The 25,025-nt window shown below is 58.9% G+C and overlaps 2 protein-coding genes and 1 long non-coding RNA gene across 5 annotated transcripts in view; 2 read left to right on the forward strand and 1 right to left on the reverse strand.

Moving 5' to 3' along the window:
- Window positions 1–17,826, forward strand: part of SLC66A2 (solute carrier family 66 member 2) — a 37,573-nt gene extending 19,747 nt beyond the window's left edge. For 2 of the 3 annotated variants that reach the window (XM_012473508.2, XM_012473509.2), the window contains 2 exons: window positions 11,354–11,570; window positions 16,699–17,826. In XM_012473508.2, coding sequence (XP_012328931.1) covers window positions 11,354–11,570; window positions 16,699–16,906 — 425 coding nt within the window. In that variant the 3' untranslated portion in view covers window positions 16,907–17,826. The remainder of the gene's footprint in view (window positions 1–11,353; window positions 11,571–16,698) is intronic. The other variant, XM_064370126.1, reaches the window with a different exon arrangement.
- A 779-nt stretch (window positions 17,827–18,605) lies between these two features.
- LOC135271992 (uncharacterized) lies at window positions 18,606–21,696 on the forward strand. The gene is made up of 3 exons (XR_010340111.1): window positions 18,606–18,798; window positions 20,250–21,250; window positions 21,600–21,696. It is a non-coding gene; the product is annotated as an uncharacterized LOC135271992 (long non-coding RNA).
- Window positions 21,697–21,815: 119 nt separating this feature from the next.
- Window positions 21,816–25,025, reverse strand: part of KCNG2 (potassium voltage-gated channel modifier subfamily G member 2) — a 28,903-nt gene continuing 25,693 nt past the window's right edge. Inside the window, exon 2 of the mRNA XM_021673011.2 lies at window positions 21,816–22,592. Within this exon, the coding sequence (XP_021528686.2) occupies window positions 21,816–22,592 (777 nt within the window). The remainder of the gene's footprint in view (window positions 22,593–25,025) is intronic.

Raw genomic sequence — 25,025 nt, forward strand, 5'->3', positions numbered from 1 at the left:
CTGTTAAGCTTTCAGTCAAACCAGCCATTGGCCTCTACTCATTGGAGGCTGCCAGCTGATTTGATGATGCCCTGGGGCATGTGCTGCCCCACAGCTGGGCAGGGTAGCCACCAAGGCCAGTGTTTGGTGGTTGCTGTGTCCCCAGGAGGGATCCTCCGGGCTGTCCTTTCCGGCTCTGTGTGATAAACTTTGAGCTCATCATGGAGCTTCTAGCTCCTTAGTTGCTGGCTGCCGAGGTCTCTGTTGTTTTCTCAGCATCCTTACACTTGAACTTGGACCTGCTCTAAGTAGCAAGTCCCTCGAGGGACTGCTACGGAGCTCTCTGTCCTGACGCCCACATCCTCAGGACAGAACCTGTTGACCTCTGAGGGTGACAGCTCTGCTCTGAGTGCAGCACGGGAAGGGGGTTGTTGCATCTGGTCCTCTTAGTATGCTCCTGCTGATGTGGAACCTCTCCCGGTGAGCAAGCTGAGGCAGGGACAGGGATGCTCAGTGAGTAAGCTGAGCAGGGACGGGGACGCTGAGTGAGCAAGCTGAGCAGGGACAGGGACGCTGGGCGAGTAAGCTGAGCAGGGACGGGGACGCTCAGTGAGTAAGCTGAGCAGGGACGGGGACGCTCAGTGAGTAAGCTGAGGCAGGACAGGGACGCTGAGTGAGCAAGCTGAGCAGGGACGGGGACGCTGAGCGAGCAAGCTGAGCAGGGACGGGGACGCTCAGTGAGTAAGCTGAGCAGGGACGGGGACGCTCAGTGAGCAAGCTGAGGCAGGACAGGGATGCTCAGTGAGCAAGCTGAGCAGGGACGGGGACGCTGAGCGAGTAAGCTGAGCAGGGACGGGGACGCTGAGCGAGCAAGCTGAGCAGGGACGGGGACGCTGAGCGAGCAAGCTGAGCAGGGACGGGGACGCTGAGTGAGCAAGCTGAGCAGGGACGGGGACGCTGAGTGAGCAAGCTGAGCAGGGACGGGGACGCTCAGTGAGCAAGCTGAGGCAGGACAGGGATGCTCAGTGAGCAAGCTGAGCAGGGACGGGGACGCTGAGCGAGTAAGCTGAGCAGGGACGGGGACGCTGAGCGAGCAAGCTGAGCAGGGACGGGGACGCTGAGCGAGCAAGCTGAGCAGGGACGGGGACGCTCAGTGAGCAAGCTGAGCAGGGACGGGGACGCTGAGCGAGCAAGCTGAGCAGGGACGGGGACGCTGAGCGAGCAAGCTGAGCAGGGACGGGGACGCTGAGTGAGCAAGCTGAGCAGGGACGGGGACGCTGAGCGAGCAAGCTGAGCAGGGACGGGGACGCTGAGCGAGCAAGCTGAGGCAGGGACGGGGACGCTCAGTGAGCAAGCTGAGCAGGGACGGGGACGCTGAGCGAGCAAGCTGAGCAGGGACGGGGACGCTGAGCGAGCAAGCTGAGCAGGGACGGGGACGCTCAGTGAGTAAGCTGAGCAGGGACGGGGACGCTCAGTGAGCAAGCTGAGGCAGGACAGGGATGCTCAGTGAGCAAGCTGAGCAGGGACGGGGACGCTGAGCGAGCAAGCTGAGCAGGGACGGGGACGCTGAGTGAGTAAGCTGAGCAGGGACGGGGACGCTCAGTGAGCAAGCTGAGCAGGGACGGGGACGGTCAGTGAGCAAGCTGAGCAGGGACGGGGACGCTGAGCGAGCAAGCTGAGGCAGGACAGGGACGCTGAGCGAGCAAGCTGAGCAGGGATGGGGACGCTGAGCGAGCAAGCTGAGCAGGGACGGGGACGCTGAGCGAGCAAGCTGAGCAGGGACGGGGACGCTCAGTGAGCAAGCTGAGCAGGGACGGGGACGCTGAGCGAGCAAGCTGAGCAGGGACGGGGACGCTGAGCGAGCAAGCTGAGCAGGGACGGGGACGCTGAGCGAGCAAGCTGAGCAGGGACGGGGACGCTGAGCGAGCAAGCTGAGCAGGGACGGGGACGCTCAGTGAGCAAGCTGAGCAGGGACGGGGACGCTCAGTGAGCAAGCTGAGCAGGGACGGGGATGCTCAGTGAGCAAGCTGAGCAGGGACGGGGACGCTGAGTGAGCAAGCTGAGCAGGGACGGGGACGCTGAGTGAGCAAGCTGAGCAGGGACGGGGACGCTCAGTGAGTAAGCTGAGCAGGGACGGGGACGCTGAGCGAGCAAGCTGAGCAGGGATGGGGACGCTGAGCGAGCAAGCTGAGCAGGGACGGGGACGCTGAGCGAGCAAGCTGAGCAGGGACGGGGACGCTGAGCGAGCAAGCTGAGCAGGGACGGGGACGCTGAGCGAGCAAGCTGAGCAGGGACGGGGACGCTCAGTGAGCAAGCTGAGCAGGGACGGGGACGCTCAGTGAGCAAGCTGAGCAGGGACGGGGACGCTCAGTGAGCAAGCTGAGCAGGGACGGGGATGCTCAGTGAGCAAGCTGAGCAGGGACGGGGACGCTGAGCGAGCAAGCTGAGCAGGGACGGGGACGCTGAGCGAGCAAGCTGAGCAGGGACGGGGACGCTGAGCGAGCAAGCTGAGCAGGGATGGGGACGCTCAGTGAGCAAGCTGAGCAGGGACGGGGACGCTCAGTGAGCAAGCTGAGCAGGGACGGGGACGCTCAGTGAGCAAGCTGAGCAGGGACGGGGACGCTGAGTGAGCAAGCTGAGCAGGGACGGGGACGCTCAGTGAGTAAGCTGAGCAGGGACGGGGACGCTGAGTGAGCAAGCTGAGCAGGGACGGGGACGCTGAGCGAGCAAGCTGAGCAGGGACGGGGACGCTGAGTGTTCTCTGCCCCTGTGCCGTGGGTGGGGGCTGGGTGGAGGAAGGGAGCCTGGGCAGACAGAAGCTGAGCAGGCGATGAAGAGTGGGGGCGCCTGCCGCTCCTGCAGTGGCAGTGGGGGGAGGGAGCCCGGTCGTCTTGGCTGTCTGCTGGGAGTAGAGCTTTTGTCACATGGGGATGGGGAAGGAGGTTGTGGCCCAAGTGTCACAAAGTTGCTGTTCCTGTGGCCACTTAGAAGGTTTTCTTGGATAAGTGTTCCTCCATTTGCCGTGTGTCCCTGAGACACGTCAGAGACTTTCAGTGGCTGCTGTTTGTAAAGTTCACCACTCACAGTGGTTCTGCTGGAGAGGGTCTGTGGAGAACCTCGCACTGCTGTCCTGGAAGCGCTCACTGCCCCTCTTGTTTCTGAGCGGGCTGAAACCCAGATGGCTGGAAGTATGAAGAATGTCTCAGGCTGGGAGAACAGCACTCTTGTGTTTCTGTTCAGTGGCACGTTGAGTAAAGGCAGCGGCTAAGCATCCTCCGCTGGTCTGTCACGGAGGAGCGCCTGGAACTGTCCTGCAGTCCTCTTTAGAAGTAGGTAGCCCTGGCTGGGCGTGGTGGCTCACGCCTATAATCCCAGCACTTTGGGAGGCTGAGACGGGTGGATCACCTGAGGTCAAGAGTTCGAGACCAGCCTGACCTGTGCGAAACCCCGTCTCTACTAAAAATACAAAAAAATTAGCCGGGCGTGGTGGTGGGTGCCTGTAATCCCAAATACTTGGTAGGCTGAGGCAGGACAATCACTTGAACCTGGGAGGCAGAGGTTTCAGTGAGCCGAGATTGTGCCATTGCACAACCTGGGCAACAGAGGGAGACTCTGTCTCAAAAAAAAAAAAGCAAGTAGCCCTGAAACTTTCGTTTTAAAGTGACTTGGGGTAAACTGTTTATTCCAGTGCCGTCTGGGCTGGGGCCTTTCTGGGCTATTTCTGCTGCATACGATGATGTGTTTGTGTCTTGACTTCGGGCGGAAGCATTCAGGCCAGAGGGCCAGGGTGCCTTTTGCCGCAGTGACAGCCCAGCCCCTCCCCTCTCTCACCTGTCCACCATTGGGTGCCCCACTGAGCAGACTCTGAGCAAATGAGGGGCCCGGAGATGTCGATTAGGATAAAGGGGGGAAAAGGCTACTGAGAATGAGAGGAGGCTGACAGCAGGCACGGCCGCCCGACAGGGCCTGTCCGGGTCCTCCCTCCCAGGGCCTCCCTGCCTCTGGCCGAGGCGGCTGCAGGAACGTGGGTCTCAGTGGCTGTTAGGGAGGTGCGGCGAGGGCGGGCCGTCTGTGCAGCCTTGGACTGGGGTGCGGACGCTCGTCTCCGTGGTGGCTTGTTCTGCCCTTGCTGAGTGGGAAGGTGTTTGTTTCCTGGGGGTCCTCTTTGGAAGCTGGCACGGCTCCCCCTCTTGCTCAGTCCCCGCTCTGCCGGTCCTGCTCACCTAGGGTGGGGCGGGGGGCTCTGTCACTCTCTGAGGGTCTTTGGTGGGGGTCTCTCTGCGTCCTACTCTGGCCCCGGCCGTGCCATCTCCCTGTCCCTGTGCTGCATGCTGCACGGGTGGCAGGATTAGAGGGGGTCGGTGAGGCCAGTGCCGGCCTCGAAGGCTAAGAAGGGCATTTATACTCATTCTGCAGCAGGTGGTGTGGCCGTCTTTGTTAAATCCTTTCGTGTCCCTGATCCTTAGGATAAAGTAAAAGTGGGCCGTGGTGGCCTCGGGAGCCTCCTGTCTGTGCTCTCCCAGCTGCATGCAGCCTGAGCCCCTCAGGTCCCTCCGGATGAGCCCCTGTGTGCCTGGGGTCCAGCTGAGCCCTGCCTCCAGCTCTGGGTGGTCTGGGGCGTTTCCAGGACAGGCTCTGTGTGCTTAGCCGGAGTAGGGGGTGGAGAAACACAGACGCAGCAGGTGGGGCTCAGACCTGTGCCGAAGGGCAGCTTGCAGGAGGCCGCGTGAGCCTGGACCAGGCATTTGAAGGAAGGGGGAGGTTTTTTGTTTTTTCACGGGGAGTTGATGTGTATTTTTAAAAATATTGAGACAGTCACAAGGTTAAAGTGGGAGTATGATACAGTTTAGCTGCTGCCCCGATGCGTGATGCCCCCCATGTATCTTAGTATGCAGGACCCAAACCAGGACATTCTCCGTAACCACACTCCAGTGTTCACACTGGGAGCCCCGCCTTGAAGATCACTTCCTCCCTCCTGAGACCCCAGATGCCTCCCCGGCTGTCTCAGTGACATCCTCTTAGGGAAGGAGTCCTCACAATCTGCCCCCTCGTCGCTCTGTCGCCCCACACTCTAGAGATGGGTCGCAGACCAGCTGTTTTCTGGGTGTCCTCTGAGGACCCGAGTCCTCCTCCAAGGCTGCCCTAGCTGGGCAGTGGGTGGGGACAGAGCGAGAGGGAATGGGAGCGCCAAACTGCCTAAAAGAGCAGTTTCCTCCCCTCCGGAACGTCCGTGGCCCTGTGAAAGTCACCCTATGGCTTGGGGGTGGAGCTGGGCGTTACTGAGACGCCATTCACGCCCTGTGATCGCCTGTCGAGTGTACAGTGCCTGCAGGCGTCTGGGGGGCCCAGGTTCACTCTCGGCAGTTCTCCGCTGTGTTTGAAACCAGTGCTGTGAAACCTCCAGCCGTCCCAGTCCCACGGGAAGCTCTCTGGAGTTCTCTGTCCCTCTCATGTTTGTTACTAGAACGGGCTCTTGGACCTCACGCAAGAAGGAATGTGAGGCGTATCCATAAAGTGAAAGCACGTTTATCAGGGAGGTGAAGGGATAAGAGCGTGGCTGCTCCGTAGACAGAGCGGCCCTGAGGGCGGCTGGGTGCCTGTTTATGGTTATTTCTTGATGATCTGCTAAACAAGGGGTGGATTACTCATGCCTCCCCCTTGTAGACCGCGTGGGGTGACTTCCTGACGTTGCCATGGTGCTGGCGGCGACAGAGGTCACTGTTGTGGCCATCCTGGTTCTGCTGGGATTTGGCCGGCTTCTTTACTGCAGGCTGTTTTATCAGCAAGGTCTTTATGACCTGTGTCTCGTGCCGACCTCCCGTCTCATCCTGTGACTCAGGATGCCCGACCGCCTGGGACGGCAGCAGCCCCGTTCATGATGGAGCTGCTCTTCCTCCAGTGCCTTGGACACACCAGGCTCTCTCATGCGCTCCTGTGGACATAAAAACACAACCTGATGAGAAATCGGATCTTCCTTGCCCATTTGGAGACAGTTTCCTGGTACACATTCTCCAAGTGGTAGAATTGCTTTTTAATCCAGCAGCAGCTGGACTGAGGGAGGCCGAGCGCTGGTCTGTTCCCGGGGGGTCCCCGTGGGGGGTGCTGGAAGAGCAGACCTCTCTGTGAATTGAGGGCAGGTGCGATGGAAGGTTCTGAGAATCAGCCGCTCTCTGCAGGCAGCTGAGGGTCCCGAGAGCTCAGTGCACACCAGGGTGGGCCTCTGGTCAGTCCCACAGGCCTGGAAACATTCATTCAGCATTAACTGCCTCGCTTTCAAGCCTTATCTTTGGTGCTGCTATCTGGAAACACAGCGTAGGAAGTCATGGCATGTGAGTCAGCTGTTCTGTTGGCACCTTGCGTGGCCGTGGCCGTGGGCATGGGCGTGGCCGTGGCCGTGGCCGTGTGTCCAGATTGCGTTCTTGCCCTTTGTTCTTGTTCTCGGAGTCCCTCCCCTCCCACAGCCACCTGCCCTCTTGGATTCCTGTCGAGCTCAGCGGTGTGGGGGGCCCAGTTGCTTTGGAAAGGGGGGCGCCCTCCCCTCCTGGGTGCCTCAGGATAGGGCCAGCTCTTCCAGGAGGAATGCCAGATCTCTCTTCTTTATTACCTGATTTAAAAACTTGTAATGAAAATCTCCTGACACACTAGTCTCTCGGAATTGTAGAAAACGTTCTGTCCCACCTGCCAGATCGGGAGTCTCCGTGGCCACTAGGCGTGTGCTGCGTCCTCTGACTTCTCCTGACTGAACCTAGAGAACTCATTCCCGCTTTCTGAGCCTTCCCAGGTCAGCCTCAGCCAGGTCTTCCCCGCCACCTGCTCCAGTTCCCCAGCACACGTGAGCTGACAGCTGATGGTAGACGGCTGCTGAATTTATTTCAGATTGTCCTGGATACAGATGATGGCACCTTAACTCCCAGACTTGGAGTTGAAGGAACTGTTTTCAGCTTCAGCATCAGAAAATGCTGAATAAGTATTTACTAATAAGTAGTTATTAATAAAATAAGTAGATACTTAACACCTGCATCTTTTGGTATAAGATAAACCATATACATTAAAATTTTTATTTTGTTATATATTAAAGATACAATTTACATAACATAAAATTCGCCATTTTATCACCATTTAAAAGTACACAATTCAGTGGTTTTTAGTGTATTTACAGAGTTGTGCAGCCATTACCCTATCTCATTAGGGAGCCTTTCATCACCCCAAAAGAAACCCCTTTGAACCAGCTTCCCTCTTTTCCTGAGGTCCGTCTACCCCCAGCCCGACAGCTGCCCATCTGCGGCTCTGTGGACTTGCCTGTGCTGGAGACTTCATGGGAACGGACTCATAAAGGTGTGGTTCCTGTGTCTGGCTTCTGTGACTTGCTGGCCTGTGTTAAGGTGCATCCGTGCTGTTGCATGAATCTGCCCTTTCTTCGGCTGAGTGATATTCCACCGTGCCCCAGGCCACCTCTGTTTGGACATCTGCCCTCACCTGCACCCAGGCATCTCAGCTGCCTCGCCTGTGTTTCTTACCCTGCCACCCTCAGAAGCCCCTCCGCTGGCCATGAGTGGCAAATGCATGAATGGAAGGTGTTTGGGGTGTGTGGTTAAGGTCACTAGTGCCTTTCTTTGCTGAGATGGAGTCCCACTCTGTAACCCAGGCTGGAGTGCAGTGGCTCAATATCAGCTCAGTGCAGCCTCTGCTTCCTGGGTGCCAGTGATTCTTGTGCCTCAGCCTCCCAAGTAGCTGAGATTACAGGTGTGCGCCACTATGCCTGGCTAATTTTTGTATTTTTAGTAGAGATGGGGTTTCACCATGTTGGCTAGGCTGGTCTCGAACTCCTGACCTCAGGTAATCCATCCGCCTCAGCCTCCCAAAGTGCTGGCATTACAGGTGTGAACCACCACACCTGGTCACCAGCGCCTATTTAAGAGGACCCTGTGCCTCGGTTTTTGGTGATAACAAGTGTGACTGTCCTGTATGAGCTGACGGGCTGAGATGCAGGTGGACCTAATAACTCGTTGTTAGGGACTGTGGCAAGGGCCCAGGGCTGCATTTGGCCAGGGATTCAGCTGAGTCATCGACTCAGGCCTGTCATGCTTCCTCTCCATGACAGCACACGCTGCCTTCTCAGAAATGCAGGGAGTGTTGTCAGAAGGCACACGAGGCCCTGTTTCCTCTGGTAACGCCCTGATGCTGGGTGCTGCCCCGGTGTGGCATGTCTTCCTGGCACCTCAGAGAGAGTGGCCAACCAGATCCGGGGGGAGAGACTCAGGCCGGAGACAGGTTTCTGGGAAGAGCTTTGAGGATGAGGTAGCCTGTCTCCTGCTCACCTAGATCCTGCTGCCTCCTTTTTCTCCTTTGGAGAAAAATCTGTTCAAGTTGCTGCACATTTTTGAATCAGTTTGTGTGCTTTTTTGTTGTTGGGTTGTAGGAGCTCTTTATATATTCTAGACATCAATTTCTCATGAAATATGTGATTCGCAAGTATTTTCCCTGATTCCATTGGTTGCCTTTTTACTTTGATTTTTGTCCTTTGAAACACATATTAGGTTGATTTTTTTTTGAGACAGGGTCTCACTCTGTCACCCAGGCTGGAGTGCAGTGGTACAGTCATGGCTCACTACAGCCTTGAACTCCTGGGCTCAAGGGATCTTCGTGCCTCAGCCTCCCAAGTCGCTGGGATCTCAGGTGCGCACCACCGGGCCCTGCTAATGTATTTGTTTGTAAAGATGGAATCTCATCATGTTCAGAATCTCCTGGGCTCAAGTGATTCTCGCGCCTCCCACAGTGCTGGGAGTACAGGTGTCAGCCACTGCGCCCGGCCACATTTTGGATAGTACAGGGGTCAGCCACTGTGCCTGGCCACGTTTTGGATTTTGATCAAGTCCTTTATCTTGTGTTTTCTTTTGTTGCCTGAGCTTTTGGTGTCAGAGATGAAAGTTCATTGACAAATCCAATGTCTTGAAGTGCTGCCTCATGTTTTCTTCTAAGTATTATGGTTTCAGGTCTTATTTTTAGAGGTTTTTGATCCATTTTGAGCTCAATTTTGTGTATGGTGTAAGGTAAGTGTCCAAGTTCATTCTTTTCGCAGAAACTTTTTAGTGAGGATTTTGTTAGTCATTTGCCAATTGACTCCTTCCTGGGGAACTAAAATAGAAAGGTCTCCCCCAGACGGACCTTAGACCTGGCTTTCCCAGGTCCCTTAAACCCCGACCTGGTGTCCTGTGTCCACCGCCTGCCCGTCCATGCCCATCTGTCCACAGCCCCCCTGCCTGCCCGTCCACAGCCCGCCCATCCACCACCCACCCGTCCACTGCCCATCCACAGCCCACCCATTCACGGCCCGCCTGCCTGCCTGTCCACTACCCACCTGTCCATGACCACCTTGCCCGGCTGTCCACAGCCTGCCCGTCCACCACCCGCCTGTGCATAGCCCCCCCATCCACGGTCCGCCCATTCACAGCCCCCGCTGTCCACAGCCACCCCCGTCCACGATCCGTCCATCCACAGGCCCCCTGTCCACAGCCCGTCCCTGCTCAGGCCCCCTCATTGCAGCTGGGCTTCATGAAACACACATGAGCCCATGCCCTGCCGTGTTCTGGGAGGTGCTGCGCATGGGCACGTGCCCTGCCGTGTTCTGGGAGGTGCTGCACACTGTGCCCACCTGTCCTCTGGCCCTGCCTCCTGTGTGGCCCCTTTCCAGCTCAGATGCTGGGCAGTGTCTCACTCAGTGAGGGAGTGTGGAGCAGGAAGGGGGGCACAGATCTAGGGTCAACAGGCACAGGGAGAAGGTGCACATCCTGACCACCCCTGCGCTCACTGCACTGCCAGCCCCACAGGCAGCCAGCCCAACACTCCTGGCCTCTCTGCCCGCTGATGCCCCAAAGCTCCGCTAACCTCACCACACCCCAACACCCCCCGTCCCTCTAACCTCACCCCTCAGCACCCCCCAGGCCACTGGACTTCACTGCCTCCCGTCATCCCACCCCTGCAGCCCGTGCCCTGGCTCTGCTGCTGTAAGGACAGGTCGGGCGGGCGCATCACGCGCTGCCCGGGCTTCTTGGCAGCTTTGTCTCCGTTTACCTTTTCCCTGCAGCCGCTGTGTCCCCAGGACTGCGTGTCCACCTGCCTCCTTTAATTTGCTAATTTCTGTGAGTGCTTATGAGTGTGGTTTCTACAGAGTCCATCATCTAGCAGATGACATGGTGCAGGAAGGGTATGGCCTGGATTTACTGAGCCTCACTGTGGCTGAAGCATGTTATAGAACTCAAGACCAACTCGCTGAATCCTCAGAGTGTCCTAGGAGTGGTCCCTGTCTCTTCCTGGTAACATCTGAGGAACAGGAGACCGTGGTTAACCCGAGGGGGCTGCGCCCCTGACCCGGGCATCAGATTCCAGGGACTGCAGGGCACTCCCCACACTGTACAGCTTCTCAGAGATTAATTCATTTGAAGGACTTTGGCAAGTTTTTGTTTTGTTTTTAAAGAGACACGTGTCTCTGTGTTGCCTAGGCTGGCCTCAAATCCTGGACTCAAGCGATCCTCCCTCCTCAGCCTCCCGAGTAGCTGGGACTCTGGGTACCCACTGTACCTGGCCTGATGCCAGCATCTTTTACGTTGAGTTAATATTTGTTTCAAGGCTCTTTCACACCTTGATCACCAGGGTGTGGTCAAGAACATGTGGCTGGCTCCTCCTCTGACCCTGACCTGTCACTGGGTTCCCGTCTCTCCTCACTGACCCTGACCTGTCCCTGGGTTCCCGTCTCTCCTCTGACCCTGACCTCTCGCTGGGTTCCCGTCTCTCCTCTGACCCTGACCTCTCGCTGGGTTCCCGTCTCTCCTCACTGACCCTGACCTCTCCCTGGGTTCCCATCTCTCCTCTGACCCTGACCTCTCGCTGGGTTCCCGTCTCTCCTCACTGACCCTGACCTCTCCCTGGGTTCCCGTCTCTCCTCTGACCCTGACCTCTCGCTGGGTTCCCGTCTCTCCTCTGACCCTGACCTCTCGCTGGGTTCCCGTCTCTCCTCACTGACCCTGACCTCTCCCTGGGTTCCCGTCTCTCCTCTGACCCTGACCTCTCGCTGGGTTCCCGTCTCTCCTCACTGACCCTGACCTCTCGCTGGGTTCCCGTCTCTCCTCTGACCCTGACCTCTCCCTGGGTTCCCGTCTCTCCTCACTGACCCTGACCTCTCCCTGGGTTCCTGTCTCTCCTCTGACCCTGACCTCTCGCTGGGTTCCCGTCTCTCCTCACTGACCCTGACCTCTCCCTGGATTCCCGTCTCTCCTCTGACCCTGACCTCTTGCTCGGTTCACGTCTCTCCTCCCTGACCTTGACCTCTCACTTGGACCCTAAGCTGTGCTGAGGCTGCTTCTCCTTTTCACCCTAGACTTTGACCCCCACCACTTCTGGCAGTGGAGCAGCTTCGCAGACTACGTGCAGTGTGTCGTGGCCTTCGCGGGCGTGGCGGGCTACATCACCTACCTGTCCATCGACTCCACCCTGTTTGTGGAGACCCTGGGCTTCCTGGCCGTGCTGACCGAAGCCATGCTGGGCGTGCCACAGCTCTACCGCAACCACCGCCACCAGTCCACGGAGGGCATGAGGTAGGCCCACCAGTGCTCCGGAGGTACCACGTGGCTGCGGACTTGGAAAAATCAAGCGCGTGTGTGTCTGGCTGTGTATTTCGCATGTTGACCTGTGAAGCTGCTGGTTAAAGAATGGTCAGGTTCATAGGCCGTGGCCCCTCGACCTCGAGTTGGAGCAGATGAGCTCACGTGGGCTGCGTGAGGGGCAGCCGAGACCCTGTTGTTGGCAGGTGACCCAGCATGGGGTTGGGAGCTGCTCCTTCAGGGCTGTTGAGGCAGAACCTTCCAGTGGGAGGGATGTCCGGGGGCATGGCCAGACGGGGCACAGCAGGCTCAGCACCCCCAGCCAGGAGGAGAGCAGGGCAGCCAGCTGGCCCGGGGGCCGGGCGGGTCTGGTGGGGCAGGGACGGCGGTCTGCAGGCTGCCTGGGACACTGTCCTCTGTCTCTCCCCATTGGCCCTAGCATAGCCTCCGGCCTCTGAGGTATGTGACAAAGGCTGGACGGGCTGATGTTCGGAACCACAGAGCATGCGTGGGCACCCCTGTGACCACCAGGGACAGGGCACAGCGTGAGCGGCACGATTCCCACCAGCTCAATCGAGGTCCTGGATGGAAACCACATTGTAATAAAAGCTGATCTGCTGGCTGCAGTGGGGACAGAAAACTCCTGTCCCTCACACCTTCCACCCCAAGGCCCACTCCTCGATGAGGACCCCCCCCGTGCCCAGTCCTCACTGAGGACCCCCTGTGCCCGCCCCTCACTGAGGACGTCCCTGTGCCAGCCCCTCACTGAGGACACCCCTGTGCCCGCCCCTCACTGAGGACACCCCTGTGCCAGCCCCTCACTGAGGACGTCCCTGTGCCCGCCCCTCACTGAGGACACCCCTGTGCCAGCTCCTCACTGAGGACCCCCCTGGGCCCCCATACTTAGCTTAGGTCTGGTCTCTGTCACAGATGCTGAGACTGTGATTTGGAGGGAATGGTGTTCTTGCATTTGTTATTTGTGGGAAACAGCCTGGAAGAGAGGTGGCCAGCGTGTGTTTTTGTGTTTGAGAACGGGTGCCCAGGGGCCATAGCACCCCTTCCAGGGCTTCCACGGACCTCTGAGTATTTGCAGGACGCCCCCCGTGTAGGCAGAGGTGTGAGGGGCTGCGAGTCCTGTGGCATGTAGGTTCGGGTGCCAGTTATAGGTAAAGGTGTGAGGGCTTGTTGCAGGTGTGGGGTGGTGGTAGGGGTGAGATGTAGGAACAGGTCAGGGTTACAGGTGTGGGTATTAATACTGGTGTGGGGTGCAGTTACAGGTGTGGGTTGTAGGTACAGATAAGGGGTTACAGGTACAGGTGTGAGGTGTAGGTACGGGTTGGGGTGTGCACTGTGGGGTGGAGGTATGGGTTGTAGGTACGGGTGTGGGTTGTCATTATGGGTGTGGGCTGAGGTAGAGGTGTGGTGTATGGGTACAGGTGTGGGTGGTAGGTACAGATACGGGGTGCTGGCATAGGTGTGAGGTGTAGGTACAGGTTGGGATGTGTTGTGGAATGCAGGTGGGGACTGGGCTACCTTGGTTGCTGTGATTACAGTGAATCAAGACCCCTGGGGTTGCTGGGGTTTCCTGGGTGAGGGTGCATGGAGGCCTGAGAGGGTAGTCATGGCTGGAATAGGCTTCCTCACTGTTGGGCTGGGCAGTGGAAGCCCTGAGGGCTTTGGTGTGGGGTCCGAAAGGCACGGATGCTCCCAGAGAGAAAGTGGGTCTCTTGTGGCTGGTCACGATGACTCACACCTGTAATCCCAGCACTTTGGGAGGCCAAAGCGGGCGGATTGCCTGAGCTCAGGAGTTCGAGACCAGCCTGGGCAACATCGTGAAACCCCGTCTCTACTAAAATACAAAAGATTAGCCGGGCACGTTGGTATGTGCCTATAGTCCTAGCTACTCGGGAGGCTGAGGCAGGAGAATTGCTTGAGGCAGGGGTTGCAGTGAGCTGAGATCACGCCACTGCACTCCAGCCTGGGCAATAGAGTGAGACTCCGTCTCAAAAAATAATAATAAAAAAAAGCTGTACAAAGAGATAGTGAAAAATCAAGTAGATAAATTAAAATAGGATATTTTAAAAATTTCAAATAATCTTAAGGCAGGAATAAAACAGCAGGGACAAGCTGAGAGCAAAAAAAAAAATAAACAAATAAAATAGTTGACCTAAATTCAAACCTATCAATAATCACATTAAATGTAAATGGGCTAATCATACCAATGAAAGGGCAGAGATGTTCAGATTAATTTAAAAGAAACATAAGACTCAACTACCTACTGTTTACAGAAAACTGACTTTAAGTATCATTACACCCATAGCTGATGCCAGGCGTGCAGGGATGTATTGACCAGGAGGCCGTGCAGTGACAGGACGGAGAGAGATACACTGTCCGTATATGACTCAGACCTTGGAGTAGTTGTGTTAATATCAGACAAAGGACATTTGCCTTGAATAAAAAGAGACATCGCATCATGATAAACAGGTGAATTCACCAAGAAGATACAACAGTTCTGTGTGTGTGCACCGAACAACAGAGCCTCAAAGTACGTAAGAGGCCAGAACTGACAGAAAGGCAGACAGAGCCACAATTACAATTGGGGACTCCAACTCTCCTCAGTAAGTGATAGAAAAAGTAGACGAAATTAGCAAGGATGTAGAAAATCTGACCACCAGCAACCAAGTGAACGTGCACATTCTTTTCAGACATTCACCAAAACAGACCACAGCCTAAGTCATGAAAGTTTAGTTAAAAGAACTGAAATTATCCAGAGTATTTTCTGTGACTATATTTAAGCTAGAAATTAATAGCAGAAATAGATCTTAAGTCTCCGAAGATTTAAAAGCTAAACAATATACTTTTAAACAATCTGTTAAAGAGAATGTCTTAAACTACTGAGAACAGTTTGAACCGAAAAATGCAGCACCATATCAAAATCTGTGGGATGCAACTAAAGCAATGCTTAACTCTAGTATTAAATGCTGAATTTAGAAAAGGAAAGTTCTCAAATCATCAGTGAAGCTTAAGGAACTAGAAAATGGAATGCAAAGTCAGCCAAGCAAGCAGAAGGAAGGAAACGGTAGCGCTAACACCAGGCAGCAAAGACAGAATCAGCGCAGAAGTATAAAAAACGAAACCCGAAGCCGCTTCTTTGAAGCGCGTCATAAGCGACAAGCCGGTAGCTGGCATGACAAGGAAGCAGACGACCAGCAGCTGGAGTGCAGGAGGGTGCTCTGCAGACCCCACAGGCATTCCAAGAGTGCCGTGAACAGCTTCGTGCCCGTACATTGGAAAACTAGGTAAAATGGACCAATTCCTTTGACCCAAGAAGAAATAACTTGATCTATTAAATAGATAATCCATATCTATTAAGGAAACTGGATTCATCATCTAAAATCTGAAAAGGCTCTTTTTCAAGGGAAGCCAGAATCTCTCTGTGTGTGTGTGTGTGTGTGTGTGTGTGTGTTTACATAGAATTAGTCAACTGATGAAAAACAAAAGTGTTGAAACTCACGTGTGAGCTGACGCTGCATGCCAAATAAAGCCACGCACGGGCTCTGTGTGGGGAGCAGCCTGTCCCTGACGCAGGCATGGCCGCCTTGTGGCTCTCAGGAAGTACTGATCCTGGGAAATCTCAGCCGTGTGTGAAGGTCAGGTGATCGCTCTGTTTCCCGTCCTGGGTGTGAGGGGTCAGCCAGAAGCTGGGCAGGACAAAGGCGGGGTCACTGAGCAATGCCTGGGCGCCCGCTGTGTCCAAGGCTAATATGGGATGAGTCGGCCTTTGCACGGGCTGTGGTCCCAGGGCCTGGAGCCCCACCCCAAGTCAGCTCTGCAGCCCTGCCTGGGCCTAAAGGAGGTGGTGGTGGGGGGATTCTGGGGCCTGAGCTGACCTGGGGTGTGTGAGGCCGAGGTGCCCACACCACCTTCCCTGGCTGCCGTCCAGCACCACCTCGTCTTTTTGTCTGTGGAGGAGACTGGATTTTGTGTAGCTGGAGCTGCATCTAGGGGAAGATGCGACTCAGAGAATTAAAAACGGAAGGAAAATCACCCTATGTGTCAGGGAAAGCATTATAATTTAGCTAAACCCACCCAAGAGCAAGCAGTCCCAAAGCCTCCTGGTTTTTCCCAGTGGGTGTAATGATAAAGCCAGACTTATGTTCTCGGAGGCCAAAAAGATGGCCCAGAGCAGAGCACTGTGGGCTTGAGAGATCGAAGGTGCAGACGCCGGCTCTCTCCTCCCGCGGGTTCCCAGCTCCAGCCCGGACCCCTGCCCTGATCCACACACCTGGCCACTGCTGCGCTTGAAGACCCTCGTGCAGGGCGGCCCCGGCACCCAGGCTGCCTCAGACTCTGGTTTATGAGCGGGACAGAGGCCGTGGGGTGCGGGGCAGCCGTGTCTTGTCCTCTCTGACAAGGCAGCGCTCCCTGCCAGGCTCTGCCACTGGCTTTGGGAGCTGTGGAAGGGTCAGCGGCCGCTGATACAAACATCTCACGTGTGAGAGCGCAGTGGTGCTCCTGTTCACTGCTAGGGAAGCCAGGGCACGAATGCAGCGGCGGGGAAGGGCGTTCTCACGATTGTGGGTGGCGGCTGCCCCCTGTTCACTCGAGGAAGGGAAGGTTTGCACCAATCACCAGGGAGGGAGGCCTGGCCGGCAGACGCCCGAGAGCAGCTGCTCTGCTCTGCTGCATGCCCAGTGGCCCTGATGTGCATCCTCAGCGCCCTCCCAGGCCTGGCCCCTCCCGGAATTACCACCCCCCCGCCAGAGGCCCTGACCCCTCGGTTGCGCACCCTGCCACCCCCTGTAGTCTCGAGTAGATCTCATTCTCTTGGGTCAGATACCCCTGGAACCCCAGCAGGGCGGCAGCTCCTGAGGCCACAGGGAAGTCAAGGGCGGAGGGTTGGGTGGGACAGGCAGGGTCAGGGTGTGTCCTGTGGCCCCCTGGGGTGGCCCCAACCTCCTGGTGTCCTTGACCCCCAGATCACCCCACTGCCTGGGTGTCCCCTCAACCCCCTGGGTGCCCAAGCCTCAGGTTGCCCCGCTGACTGCCTGGGTGTCCCCTCGACCCCCGGGGTGTCGTGAGCCCCACGTCACCCGCTGACTGCCCGCTTGTGTCTCCGCAGCATCAAGATGGTTCTCATGTGGACGAGTGGTGACGCCTTCAAGACAGCCTACTTCCTGCTGAAGGGCGCGCCCCTGCAGTTCTCCGTGTGCGGCCTGCTGCAGGTGCTGGTGGACCTGGCCATCCTGGGGCAGGCCTACGCCTTTGCCCGCCACCCTCAGAAGCCGGTGCCTCACACCGTGCACCCCGCCAGCACCAAGGCCCTCTGAGGGTGGAGAGGACGAGGACTGGGACCGCCAGCCTTGGGCACTGGTGGGCCCTGACCTCCCCACAGGGAGGGCGGGTGCTGTGGCCCTGCAGGTGTGGGGGAGATGGGGTCCTGGTGTCAGGGTCTCTGTCAGCCTCTGCGGGGTCTCTCTGGGTGGGCAGTGGGGGCGGGGCCGGGACGCTGTTTGTGCTCAGCGGGGTCGGCCAGGGTGGATCTGACCCCGAGGCTGGGTTTCGGGTGTTTTTAGGGTGATATAGAAAACGTGTTACTTCTGTTTCCTCTCACGAGACACCACCTGAGCCCGAGGTACACGGGGAGGCGGAAGGCAGCCCACAGGACCCTGCCCCAGGTGGACATACGGGCCAGCAGCCTCGAGCCGTGAAGCTAGGGGGGCCTCGGGAGACCCGCAGGTCCTGGGAGCAGAGCCCTCGACCTCGAAAGACCCTGGCCGGACCCCCTGCTTGGACTGGGGTGGCCTCTGCTGCTAGGGGCCAGCACAGGGGCAGGCCCAGGTTTTCTCTGCCTGGCACGCGTGGAAAGGCAGCTGTGGGGACGCAGGGTCACCTGCTCCTGCTTTCCTGGCGGTTGGTGTTTCCTGGGCGGTCGGAGCGGCTGCCTCCTGAGGCTCCGGTGTGTCCAGCCTGGCAGGGCATCGCCAGAGCAAGCTCAGGCTGCTCGTCAGAGCCTCTGCTTCTCGAGTCCTTGGGGACGTGGCAGATGCCGGCGACCGTCAGACAACGTGGGGGCCCTGGTGGGCGAAGGCTGAGGGGGCCGGGCTGAGGCTGTGCAGACGCAGCCCGCACGCCACCCCAGGGCTCCTCTGGCAGAGATCCCTTCCTTCTGGGCGCCGACTGCTCCGCCGGACGCAGCTCAGCTGTCTGTCTGCTGGGAGAGGGATGGCCTCGGTCCAGGAAGTGGAGGGGGCCGGTCCTGGCTGATGGCCTGAAGCAAGTTCCTGAGTGGGGGTGCGGGGCCCTGCCGGGTCCTGTCCCCTGCTCGCCCCCGTGCGCCGGCTCCTGCAGTTCTGGCTGCAGTGGGAGCCACTGCTCTGACCCTCGTCACCCCACGTTCTGTCCCCACCCCCTTTTCAGTTTACCTCGAGGTCACACCGTGTCAGCAGCGCTGCGCTGACTGCGGCCGGCCCCCGGGCCCGAGTTCTGGATGCTTCCGTGCGGCTCCAACAGATATCGTCTTCCCTTCCGCGGGCGGAGGGGCCGCTTCCCACAGGCATCTGAACTCTACGCCGGGCGGTGGCTGTGGCTGTGGCCGCGGGGAGACGCTCCAGGCTGCCTCCTCCTCCTGAGTTTCCTCAGAAAAACGTGAATGTCTGAGTGAGGGTCCTGCTTAGCTCTCTGGCCTGTGAGACGCTTTGAAAATTTTTATTTTTTTAAGATGAAGCAAGATGTCTGTAGTGGTAACCGCCTCACGTTAGAACGTCACCGACTGCAGGCGCGGTGACTGAATGTACCCTGTGGCGACTTGGAATCAATAAACCGTTTGTGGATCCCGTGTGGTGTGAGTGGGCCCCAGGCAGGGGGAGGGATCTGCTGCCGGCCCGGGCTCTGGCACCTCAGGAGGTCCCGTGCGACCTGGGCTCCTCCTGGACACCCAGACGACAGCCCAGCCCCCTCGGCATGTCACCGCCCGTGCCTGTGGACCGGGGGCGCGGGTCCTTCGGCTGCTCATGGGCGGGTCTGGCGCTGCCTCGGCTGCGGTCGCCACGTCTGCCTTCTCCCTCCCACCACCAAAGCCTTAAAGCATGGGAAGGGTCTCCTTTAAAAGGAGGTGTTTCCAGATTTGCGATCTCGGAGCAGCACATAGAGATGAGCTGTGTGTGCAGTGATGTTTATGGCGGAGGCAACGTGAGCTTCTTGTCCAGTAAAAAACAAGCAGGTGTGTGGGTGGAGGTGCAGGGCAGGGTTTGGGTTGAGGCGCATCCAGGTGCGAGGAGAGGGCACGGTCCATGTCCAGGCAGCATCCCCGAGGGAAGGTGGAGATGAAGGCCAGCGTGTCTGGAAACGTCTGGGACACAAATCACCGCCCTCAAGTGGTGGACGGTGCCACGTGAACCAGAGATCTAGCGCGGGGTGGGAGATGGGGACCGCTCTGGGCCACCGGGTTTCGACAGTGAGGAAATGGGAACAAGGTCTCGGCCCTGCATGGTGGGGGCTGGGCTGGGGGGATCACTGTTTCTGAACTCTCGGGTCACTGCTGCCCTATGATGCCTTTGGATGGTTTTAAGCAACAGAGAAGCACCAGGGAAGGAGGAGGCTGAGGAGGGCCTCTCTGTGGGAGACAGACAGCAGGTCGTGGGAGCCTGGGAAGTTCACGTTCCCCTCACCCCACGAGGACACTGAGGCCTGCTGAGCTCCAGCCCTGTGCCCTTCCCTGAGGCCTCTGTGGGAGGGTGACCCACCGGGCGCCTGTAGAGTGAAAAGGAAGCCCGGGGCTGGGTGGAATGTGCCCCCACCCGTCTCAGCATAGCTGCCCAGCACCCCATCCTGGCGACCCAGGGTGGCCTCTGGGGGACCCTGGTCTTGGAGGGCTCCAGGGCTCCCTGGCCAGACTCCGCAGCCCAGGGTGGGGAGGGGCAGGTCTGAGACCCCCATCCCCTGTCACTCCCCACCTCTGACCTGGCCCTCCGAGGGAGAACAAACTGGGTTTGTTTCTGGGGGTCTTCGTGGTGGTCAGCACCTCACCACACAGGAGGAATCCTTCTGTCCCTGGGGGTCACCAGTAGGGGGTGGGATGAGCAGCTGAGGGTGGGGGGCGCTGGCCTCGGCGTGTGACCCCTTGGGCGGTCTTCTGCCCAGGCCTCTCAGCCCAGTACTAAGCTCTGCCCATTCCTGAGGAAGACCCAAGGCTGTCACTGTGAGAGGCAGCCCCCACTGTGTGTCTGGGGCCCCGAGGCCCAGCCCGTGTCATGGGCACCTGGGGCACCAGCCGACCTGGTTGGGGGAGGCAGGTCTGAGCCCCAGGTGGTCCCAGTGGCTGCTGCAGGCCCTGCCTGTGGAGAAGAGGCTCGGCACTCACCTGGATCACGCCCGTCTCCTGCTCTTTCGCCACAACTGTGTCCCTTACAGACTCCTGTGGCCTTGGTCCCGGAGGGGATGCTGCCCCAGGGAAGCCAGAAGCCTGGGCAGGTGCTCAGCCAGCCCTGAGCCCTGTGGGGCCACAGTGAGCCCCAGGGAGAGGTGGCGGTGCAGCCCCACGGCCCTCGCTCTCCACTCAAGCGTGCTGCCAGGGCGGTGGGCAGGTCTCAGGCCTGGAAACCACGTCTGGCCTGGCCGATCTCGCACTGCTCTGTTTCCCCGTGTGAATGACGGGAGCCTTTTCTGCCCAAGGCGCTGAGGTGAGGATCCCTGGGGAAGCTGGCATCCGCCCACCTGACCCTGGAGGAATGGTCGCTGGTAAGACCAAGGTATTTCAGTTTCCCTGCATCCTGGACCCCTGTCCCTTGTCCCAGAGCCTTGACACTCGGAGGAGCCAAGTGCTGTGTGCTCCCGGGAGCTGAGGCAGCATCATGGTGGCCCCCATGCCTCCCCCAGCGCATTCCAGCCCTGGGTTCTCCTCTTGGCATCCCGAGAGCACCCAGCCCTGCCGGGGAGCTGGGGACCAGTGTCAAGCTGGGCGTTCTGTGCAGCCACAGGCAGGGGAGACGGGCTTGCTGCTGTGGACGCAGCTCTGCACAACCAGGCCTTGAGTGCAGGGACGTCACGCTCAGGTGCCCTGGCGGTACCTCCTGACTCCCCTATGATGGAAGGAAACCTCTTTCGGGCCAAGGAGTGCCAGGCTCTAGGGCAGACCCCAAAGACCACAGGACACAAGCCGTGTGGGAGCACTGGGTGGTTTTTATTGGGTTCCCACAGTCAGGAAATGGGCTTCCGGACACCTCCCCTTTTCCCAGCCCCTGCCCCGAGCCAGGGGCCCTGCGTTAGCTGCCTTGTAATGGAGGGTGGGACCCTCCGGGTGAGGTGTCCCCCTCCCGCTTCAGACTGTGGTCACGTCTCAGCCTCCTGGCTGAACTCACTAAAATGAACGCGTATAGAGCAGCGTGAAGTGGAAAGTTCCTTCCTCTCCACCTGCAGGGAGAGCTTTGGTGCCTGTCCCCGCAGGCGCCTGGAGGAACCTCAGCCGCTTCCTCCGAGCCAGTCCCTCCACAGCCTCATCCAGAGGGCAGGGCAGTTCTTCCATCTGAATGAAGCCCCAAGGAAACTCTCCTGCTGGGGACAGGAGGTGTCCCAGAAGAACAAGGACATGGTCCCATAGGCCGTGGAAGGGTTACAATGCCACACGCAAACCTGGTGCAAAGGGAGTGTCGGAGGCCCTTGTCACCCTCCTGGAGGTCAGGCCTCTAAGATTCCCTAGGGGAGGGGTGTCAGGGGATGGAGGTTAGAGGTCAGGGCTGGAGCCCCCTTCCCCGACCCTGGAAAGGGCAGTTACTGGGGCGGACTGGGGGGCTGTGAGCGTCAGCGTCAAACCTCTGTCCCATCCCCGGGAAGGGGATGTGGGCAGAGCTGGATGCCGAGGGCCGCCTCCTGCAGGGACCTGCCCATTCCGGGTGCCGGGGGGGCCTGAGGGGGGCTGCGCTCCCCACTTCTCCCTGGCTGGAGGCAGGAACGGCCAGAGGGAGAACGAAGTCATCTAAAACGGGCGTGGGATTTCTGGGACTTACTAAGTTTATTTTTATCTAGGCGTAGAAAATTAAAAATCCACGGAAAGGGGAGGGGCGAGAGGTCACAGGCCCGTGGCTTCCAAGCGGGGCCCCGCCGAGTTCGGGGGCTGCTCATGCGCGAGGGCGGAGGACGCGGCCTGCAGGACCCGCTCCCCCGGGCCAGACGCCCCGCGCGCCTCCGGGTTCCCGACGCTGCAGCTGGTGTGGACGGGTCTCCGCGTGGGCGGTGCCGGCGTCAGGGCCCTGCCCGGGCCCACAGCGCGTCCGCAGAGTCGGCGGCCAGGCCCGCGCTGTCGGGGCCCTGCGAGCTGTCCTCGGTGGCCGTGGCCGAGCGCGTGCTGTCCTCGCGCAGGGCCGGCTCGGGGCTGGCCGCGCGCCGCTGCTGCTCCTTGAGCTCGGAGTAGGAGCGCGAGAAGGTGTGGAAGATGGAGGTGACCGGGAAGGCCATGAGCAGGATGCCGCTGAGGATGCTGCTGAGCGCCACCACCTGGCCGGGCAGGCTGCGCGGGACCATGTCGCCGTAGCCCACGGTGGTCATGGAGATCACGGCCCACCAGTAGCTGGCGGGCACGCTGGAGAAGTCGCGGCGCGCGCCCAGCTCGCGCTCGGCCAGGTGCACCAGCGGCGCGAAGAGCGCCATGGCCACGCAGAGGAACAGCAGCAGCAGCCCGAACTCGCGCGCGCAGCGGCGCACGGTCAGGCCCAGCGAGCGCAGCCCCAGCGAGTGGCGCGCCAGGCGCATCACGTAGAGCACGCGCAGCGCGCGCAGCAGCCGCAGCACCAGCCCCGCGCGTTCCAGGAGCTTGCTCCCACCCGGGCCCGCCGCCAGCCCCAGCAGCAGCGACACGTAGAACGGCAGGAGCGCCAGGATGTCGATGATGTTGAGCGGCGCGCGCAGGAAGGCGCACTTGCTCTCGGCCTGCAGGGAGCGCAGCAGGAACTCGAAGGAGAACCAGGCCACGCACACGGTCTCCAGCACGAACAGGCTGCGGCACTTGGGGGAGCACTCGCCCTGCGGGGAGAGGGGACGCAGGCTTGGGGTTAGGGCCTGGGCCTGCGCCCCCGCCTCCGCCCAGGCCACCCTTCCTCCTCCTCCCTTCGCGCCCCAGCCCACGAAGCAGGCGCAAGGGATATTGACAAACAGGCCCAATTCCTGTTAAATAAATAAAGAAATAAGGAAAAAGAAACCCCACAAGATTGAATGGTGGTCACTTAGGGCATGAGAGCCGATGCGCTCAGCTGACCCAGGAAACTGGTGAAAATAATGTTAAAACCCCTGACCTTTTAACGTCTTGGGAAATGGTCTTAAGAGCAAACAGCACGACAAACATTTAAGAAAATCTTGGAAAATTCTGTAGGAAAGGTGAGCATTTGTGGCATCTGTGTCAAGACTGCGTCCTCCCCTCAGCTTGACCAGAGACTTCACGTGGAATGGCTGCAGCCACAGCCTCCCCCAGCACCCCCCACCCCAGCTCCCAGTTGCGGGGGCTTCTTCCCCAGGAAGAGGCAGACGTCACCATCTCACATTCTGCTCCTCGGGGAGGCCGGCAGAGGGGTGGGGGCTCCCTCCTCCCGTCCAGTCCCCACTGTCCTGGGTGGGAAGCTGGCCCTGGGAAGAGAGGGCCTGACTGCCCTGGCCCCAGCTCACAGCGGAGTGATTTCAGGCCAGGAGAGGCTGATGGGGTCTCAGGGAGCCCCCCCCCCCCACCGTTAAAGTTCCCAGTTCAGAGGGAGTGTGTCATTCACGCCGAGGCTTGCCATTGTGCTCATCCCCCAAATCCCTGGCTCAGAGATTTTTGCCTAGAGGTAGCTACATGCAGGAAATATTCTCTTCTCAAAGGAACTGACTTCCTCTGCAACAGAACATGAAGTTTATACCTAAGGGCATGCTCAAAACTTCTGGAGGTGGTGGTGAAGGGAATTAGGAGATTCATTCGTCTGCTGACCATGTAACCTAGACTGCAGGCTGGCTAGTGTGCTGGAGAATGAGGGGATAGGACAGCTGGCAGGAGCCCTCCTGGGGTCAGAACAGTATCAGACTCTCAGAAACCACTGAGAAGGAGCGGCCATACGATCAGGTTGTAGAGAGTAACAGAGCGCTCAGCTGGCTACTAGGAGTTTAATGGGTGTGGTCAGTGAGAGAGAGGAAGAGGTTGCTCCTGAAACCCTGTCGTCCTAGGGTGCCTGTGGCACAGAGGCTGCCCCACACAAAGGCTGTTGCTGGAGAGGAAGAGGGGTGCACAGGCGTCACAACAGTAACCCGGCCAGTCACCAAAGACTAAACCAGTGAGTAACAGACCCAGGACTGGAGAGGACCCAAAGTGCTAGAATATCTGTCTAAAATGTCTAGTTTCCAACAAAGAATGACAAGATAGGTGGGGGGGAAGGGGGGAGGGAGGGAGGAAGGAAGGAAGGAGGGAGGGAAGGAGGAAGGGAGGAAGGAAGGAGGAAGGGAGGAAGGAGGGAGGGAAGGAGGGAGGAAGGAGGGAGGGAGGAGGGAGGAAGGAGGGAGGAAGGAGGGAGGGAGGAAGGAAAGGAAGGAGGGAGGGAGGAGGGAGGGAGGGAGGAAGGAAGGAAGGGAGGAGGGAGGGAGGAAAGAAGGAAGGAGGGAGGGAGGAAAGAAGGAAGGAGGGAGGGAGGAGGGAGGGAGGAAGGAGGGAGGGAGGAAGGAAGGAAGGAGGGAGGGAGGAAGGAAGGAAGGAGGGAGGAGGGAGGGAGGAAGGAAAGAAGGAAGGAAGGGAGGAGGGAGGGAGGAAAGAAGGAAGGAGGGAGGAAGGAAAGAAGGAAGGAGGGAGGGAGGAGGGAGGGAGGAAGGAAGGAGGGAGGGAGGAGGGAGGGAGGAAGGAAAGGAAGGAGGGAGGAAGGAAGGAGGGAGGGAGGAAGGAGGGAGGGAGGGAGGAAGGAAAGGAAGGAAGGAGGGAGGGAGGAGGGAGGGAGGAAGGAAAGAAGGAAGGAAGGAGGGAGGGAGGAAGGAAAGAAGGAAGGAGGGAGGAGGGAGGGAGGGAGGAGGGAGGAATGAGGGAGGGAGGGAGGGAAGAAGGAAGGAAGGAGGGAGGGAGGAGGGAGGGATGAAGGAAGGGAGGGAGGAAGGAAAGAAGGAAGAAGGGAGGGAGGGAGGAAGGAAAGAAGGAAGGAGGGAGGGAGGGAGGAAAGAAGGAAGGAAGGGAGGAGGGAGGGAGGAAAGAAGGAAGGAGGGAGGGAGGAAGGAAGGAGGGAGGAAAGAAGGAAGGAGGGAGGGAGGAAGGAAGGAGGGAGGGAGGAAGGAGGGAGGGAGGGAGGAAGGAAGGAGGGAGGGAGGAAGGAAGGAAGGAGGGAGGGAGGAGGGCAGAAGGAGGGAGGGAGGGAAGAAGGAAGGAAGGAGGGAGGGAGGAGGGAGGGATGAAGGGAGGGAGGGAGGAAGTAAGGAGGGAGGGAGGGAGGAAGGAAAGAAGGAAGGAGGGAGGGA

Source organism: Aotus nancymaae, unplaced genomic scaffold (assembly GCF_030222135.1).
Source record: "Aotus nancymaae isolate 86718 unplaced genomic scaffold, 86718_ANA_hifiasm-v0.15.2.pri h1tg000100l, whole genome shotgun sequence".
Classification (NCBI taxonomy): Eukaryota; Metazoa; Chordata; class Mammalia; order Primates; family Aotidae; genus Aotus; species Aotus nancymaae.